This window comes from Rhopalosiphum padi, chromosome 1 (assembly GCF_020882245.1).
Source record: "Rhopalosiphum padi isolate XX-2018 chromosome 1, ASM2088224v1, whole genome shotgun sequence".
Taxonomy (NCBI): Eukaryota; Metazoa; Arthropoda; class Insecta; order Hemiptera; family Aphididae; genus Rhopalosiphum; species Rhopalosiphum padi.
In genome coordinates, this window is record NC_083597.1 from 78638961 (window position 1) to 78644973 (window position 6013).

General features: G+C 23.2%; 1 protein-coding gene across 2 annotated transcripts; it reads left to right on the plus strand.

Moving 5' to 3' along the window:
* The first annotated feature begins 32 nt into the window (after positions 1 to 32).
* LOC132928922 (uncharacterized) lies at positions 33 to 5404 on the plus strand. Of its 2 annotated transcripts, none has more exons than XM_060993907.1 (6): positions 33 to 261; positions 932 to 1158; positions 1232 to 1555; positions 1627 to 1737; positions 3353 to 3497; positions 3609 to 5404. In XM_060993907.1, exons 2-6 carry the CDS (start codon positions 933 to 935, stop codon positions 3769 to 3771), a joined length of 969 nt encoding a protein of 322 aa, XP_060849890.1. In that variant the 5' UTR covers positions 33 to 261; position 932; the 3' UTR covers positions 3772 to 5404. The 2 variants fall into 2 exon arrangements, with proteins under 2 accessions (XP_060849890.1, XP_060849977.1); XM_060993994.1 differs by lacking the exon at positions 33 to 261 and adding an exon at positions 520 to 703.
* Positions 5405 to 6013: the final 609 nt, after the last annotated feature.

Below are 6013 nucleotides of genomic sequence, written 5' to 3' on the forward strand. Positions count from 1 at the left end.
TACATAAACGCACAGAACAATAATATAATGGTGGTACTATCATTTCCCGCTAAATTTATTAATTTTTATCTTTATTATAGTTCTGTACGTTTTGATAGGCACCTTGCCGAGTTGCAAGTAGCAAAATCCAATTAAATGGTTCATGATACATTATTCTTTAATTCTTTATTATATAATTCATATTATATTATGTGCTGAAATTGTAAATTAGAATTTTTTTATTTTTAGATTAAGACATAAGTGAAATCCCGCTGGTGTCAGGTATATTAAAATTTTATAATAATTATTGGTTTTTATTATTAATTAATAATTATTATTATTTTACATCTGTAACTTTACACATTTCTAGTAGGTACAACATTTAATTTGAGTTCTTATTTTTTATCTATTGTATTTAGCATGGACACTGACTGTTAGGGTACTGTGGTGTTCAAACACCCCTTGACCGGCTTGACCATGCAAAAATAAATAAAACAATTAAACATATAATATTTATTAGAACATTACATATTGAAAATTTTGATAACTCGTTGCTAACTTGTGTAATGATATAAAAATATATACCAACAGGCGACAGATGATTTTAACTTAAATTGCTGGTAACCCCAACAATATTTTGTAGGATTTTAAGCATCCCACAAAATTTGGTTTAGCAAAACCTGACACTTATGGTATCTAGCATAAGCGATTTTAGTTCATTTTAGTAAGTTTAGATATTTTGTTTAGTACCATTATATTCATCTCAAAACTTAATTGAATTCAATAAAATAGTTTAAATTTTAATAGTTGATGCTATATCTCCTTAAAGTTTTATCATAATATTTTTTAAACATAATTTTATCTTGATTAACTAAAAGATACAATGTGTTGTATAATACCTATAATGTAATTATATATATTAAATGCATTATATAAGCTTTTTGTATTTCAGAATGAATAAAAAAGTGGACCAGAAAAATAAGCCATTAAGTACTACACAAAAAAAACATAGACCTCTAAGTGTTCTTACACAAGGTAGTATTCCAAACCGATATGGCAGTAATTCAAATTTAAATAACATTATTAGTACACCAAATAATAATACACCGAAAAATGTGAATCACCGATCCAAAAGTAATTTAACAATGAAAGATAATGGCACTGTTAGTCGACTCAAAAGTAATATACAATTTTACTAAAAATAAATATTAATTTCAATTGGCGAGTTGTAATAATCCTTATTATGTTATAGATTTTAGTTCAAATGTTACCTTAGAAAGAAATGGTAGTATGCCAAATTTAAATGCAACTGGTAATAGATTACAATTAGACAAAACTACCAAGCTAAGATTTGCATATGACAAATATCTCAGCAGTTTAGAAACAAAATATGTGTTTCAGATGATAGAAAAAAATATATCTTCAAATATTAATAAACAAAAAAAGGTTTTTAGAGATGAATTTGATACTCTCAAAAATCAATTAGTTACTTTAAGTAAAGAGTTGGAATCAATAAATGGATTAAAAATTGAAAAAAAATTAATTGATCAAAAATTTGAAGTACTTGAAATGCTCAGTAAGCTTATATTGATTTATTTATATTTAAATGATATATTATTAACTAATGTAAATTTGTTTTTATTTAAGATAAAGCTCTTGTATTTAATGATGCAGATGAAGAAATTATGACGTTATATTCTAGTACGGCATCCAAAGTTGTGGTAAAGAATTTTAAACAAATGGATGAAGATGATTTAAGTAAATTAAGTTTTAATAGATATTTTAATTTATTTAATTAGTGTTAGTCTTGAAAAGTGGTATATCCACTATTTCTACGATGTCAAAACTAAACCTTATCAGGCCTGTGAGTGAATATTTGGTTGGTTCTTTTTTTTTTATATACAATAGTAAAAATAAATTCAAAATTAATGTAACAGTAGATTTTTTGAGATTTTTAATTATCTTTAACTCAGTTATAAACTTATTTTTAATAAAGACTAAGTATAAGCTATTTATAAAACATCAAGATAATAAAAATCAAAAGTGCTTTTAAACACTAAAATATAGTCCAGTGAATAGGTTTTTTTTTATTTTGATTCGAGGATTAACTTAAATCCTGATAATATATTATTTTTCTGTTCTATAAAATAATTATAAATAAATAAATCAATTATGCCAAATAATGATGTAATATTAACATTCAATGCTAAGTGTTAGAACATCTGTATACCATAAAATAGTATATAAGATTTAATCTATGCTCAAAAAACCACCAATATATTTTCACTGTTGGTTATTGTTTTGAGCAGTTTATATTAACTAAATGGACTGTTTTATATGTTACTGTGTCACAGATCACAGTCGATGAATACTGACTGTGAATATTAAGTGTTGCCATATTGATTTAAACTGTTTGTTAATATTCAATAGTGAATGTCAACATTTACATAACAATATTGGTAAATGTTAGTGGTGTCAATATTGTTTTGTTTAAATGTAATGTATGGACAATGGAAAAGTCACTATAATCTATAATAGTAAAGTGATTTCTTCAAATACTTTAGTTTTAGTATTAGATATAATAGATAATATTTTTTATAAATTAGCTACCAAAAATGATGTTATAAACAATTTTATACCAGAAATCAGTTTATTTAGCAAATGAAATTAAATATTAATTACTGATGTACTAATGAATCAAAAAATTTCCTTAAGACTAGCTTCTGTATCAAATTCAACAATTAGTGAGTAAGGATATACAAGATGGCATAACATAACAGTTTGTTATGTTTCAACAAGTAATTCTCATTAAAAAAAAAAAATGATAATTAATTGATTAAATTAAACACATGTTAACATTAACCTATATTGTTATGTGTATATCAACATTAACCAAAATCTTGACGTAAATATTTACATTTTTTCATTTTTCAATATTCACTAACTGTGGACATTTACAGTAACATAAACATTGAAGGACTTAATATACTCAGATTTTGTGGCACTTATTCCATTAAATATATAGGAGTAGGATATATGAATAAATATAATTTAAGATGAGTGATAAATAAATTGTATGTATCAAAATAATTTTTATACCGATACAAATATTTTATTAATACTGTTAAACAGTAAATATTCTTAATTGATTATTTTTATTACTAATAACAACTATTTAATGTACCTACTCAGTACCTATTTAAAATAACAAAGTTAAAAAATATATATTAGTCATATTGATGATCAAAAGATTAAATATAAAAATATTTCTTGATGAACAATGTATCCTAATGTCTTGGCATAATATAACAAAATTATCATTTTTATTTGTTGAATAAAAAAAAAATTTATTTTAAAATTGTTCATGTTATAGATGCTGTTAAGATTCTGTTGAACGAAATTATAGAACCATTGAAACTACTTGATTATGAAAATAAAATTAATACACGTATTCAATTAAAAGATTCACTGATTAAAGTAGCAATGTTAACTAAAGAATTAGATATATTAAAATTGAAGTAAGAATTAACTATTTGTTTTTAAATATTTCAATTATAGATCATGTTTATATAAAAATTAAATCAATATCATTATGTTATTCAATTAATTTAATTTATTTATGTTATAAGGTGTGAAGAGCTATTTGATGAACAAGATAGTTTGCTAAATTATAACAAATCATATAAAATATTAAAAGATCAATTTGGAGAAAATCCAGACACAAATTTACTGCCAACAAAAAGTAACTTAGTGGAAGAAGTTGAAAATGTATTAAATGAAATAGAATGGTAAATTTATATATTTATATTTGTACTAACATTTTTACTAAAGATCTAAAATTAAAATATTAAATTTTTATTTAAGTTTAAAAAAGAAAAATGATTCTATTAAATAATTGAATTACTTCAATTTATTATTCATAGATTTGAATAATAAACTATATATTTATACTATTTAAATTATCTTGTTATTGATAATAAAAATGTGTAATCAAATAGTATATAAAATTTACTTTTAATTATGTTATACTTACTTAATTACTACAGAGACATGATAATGAGTTGTCTTTTTTACATGTTCCGTGTTGCTATGTTTTATTAATATCTATTACTTGTAAGCTAATATTTAAAATGTAATCATATAATCACCATTTAGCATTTATAAATAAATAATACATATTATTTTATTAAAACTTAAAACAAGCTATTTTGTAGTCACAATTGCTGTTTTTTTGTTAAAATTAATTTAAGTAATTGTTTGTCTAGCTCAGTGGTGGGCAAACTTTATTAATGGGGAGCCACAAAGTTTAAGAAATTCTAGAAGAGGGCCAGAATTTTAGTAAAAATGCATTTTGTGTTAAAGCTTTGAATAATATAATACTATACTTTTATACTATATAGGTCATATACCATCCATATTGATGGACCCTTGGCGGGCCGGATTAAATACTTTCGCGGGCTGTACTTTGCCCATCACTGGTCTAGCACTAATATAATTTTGCCTCAATCTGTGACACAGATTAGTGATGTGAGTAGAGATTATTCTCGGTAATGAAAATATTTTGATTATACAAGATAACTGGAAAGAGTTTTCTCAGTCCTACTGAGAAAAAAAAATTTTAGTTAAAATATCTAATTTATAGTACAAAAATGTAATAGTAGTGGGTTGATAAATAAATATGTACGTCATTTCCGTTAATTTAATAAATGTATTTTAGTTAAATTACCATAATTAATTTAATATAAAAATTAACATAAAATATTTAAATATTTAGGCTAAATTAATAATAAAAAACAATAATACAGAATATTATTTTATAATATAAACGCCAGTATGCCACAAAGACAATTACCATCATTTCACATCATTGGGCATAGCCATAAATCAAAACTGGTGGTAAACTAATAACTGGTATGTGGTAATAAATCTAATATGATTATTTAGGGTAAACTTTGATCAAAAATTAACATACATTATTTTGTATTGATACAATATAATAACTTGTTACTTTTACTAATATTTTTACGTGAATTTATGGACCTTGTATTGACGTCAATACAGGAAATTGGAGAAAATGTTCTAATGAAAAACTAATGAACTTGAATCAATGAACAAGTATAATAAAAGAAACTATTATATATTATTATATCCATACATATGAATGGTCACTGAGGAAGATCCGTTTTAGAAGACCATTAAGTAGACCACGCTTAAGACAGAATAAAAAAGAAAGTAGAAGCAGAACCAAACAAACTAAAGAGAGGTGGCGTAAATTTGTTTAAAGGGCTGGTCTTAAATATCAAAACCCACTACTTGGATTCTAAACGCCCCAGTCAATTTATTGATTTTTCAATTACATAAATCCATTATTTTTTAGTGTCAGTTGTTGCCTTTTAGAAAATAAAAAATTATTTTAATAGTTGAAGTTAATCTAGTTTATACTTTAGAATAATAGAATTTGAAAATAATTCATAGTATTTTTCAAATAATCAAGAGGGAAAATATATGAAAAAATTGAAATTTTTACACAAAACCAGATTATGGAAAGTTGATTTAGTTTTAGTATTCTAATTTAAAAACTAATAATTACACTAAAATAAAGTTTAGCAATGCCACAACAACCTTGTTAAATAGTCTGATTTTTCAAAGTTTTGACAAAATTGTGTATTCAAAAGTATAATAACATAAATAACGTAAAATATAGAATGTTGCAGAAACTTGTAACTTAGAACATGCTTCTATTCCATACATTTTTTATACACAAATAAATTTTAAAATATTTTGATTAATTTCAAACTATTTTTAAACATTAATTTATTCAAAAATCTTGAAATTTTAATAATTATGTAAGTTGTTCTTATAGTAATATAAAATTATTGAAAATACATTTGCACAATTATTACTTAAAAAAATGTTTTCATGATAAAAAAACATAATCCAATTGTTTCTTTTTCCTTATATTAATAAAAGAATATTTCAGTGTATAAATATTAAATCCCCATTATCACTTTGATTAATATTCATTCTAAATCTG

Excerpts from the sequence above, each read along its gene's own strand:
- LOC132928922 (XM_060993907.1), top strand. The coding sequence starts at position 933 with ATGAATAAAAAAGTGGACCAGAAAAATAAGCCATTAAGTACTACACAA. Across the intron at positions 1,159-1,231 it reads CACTGTTAGTCGACTCAAAA|ATTTTAGTTCAAATGTTACC; the intron begins GTAATATACAAT and ends ATTATGTTATAG. Across the intron at positions 3,498-3,608 it reads TTAGATATATTAAAATTGAA|GTGTGAAGAGCTATTTGATG; the intron begins GTAAGAATTAAC and ends TTATGTTATAAG.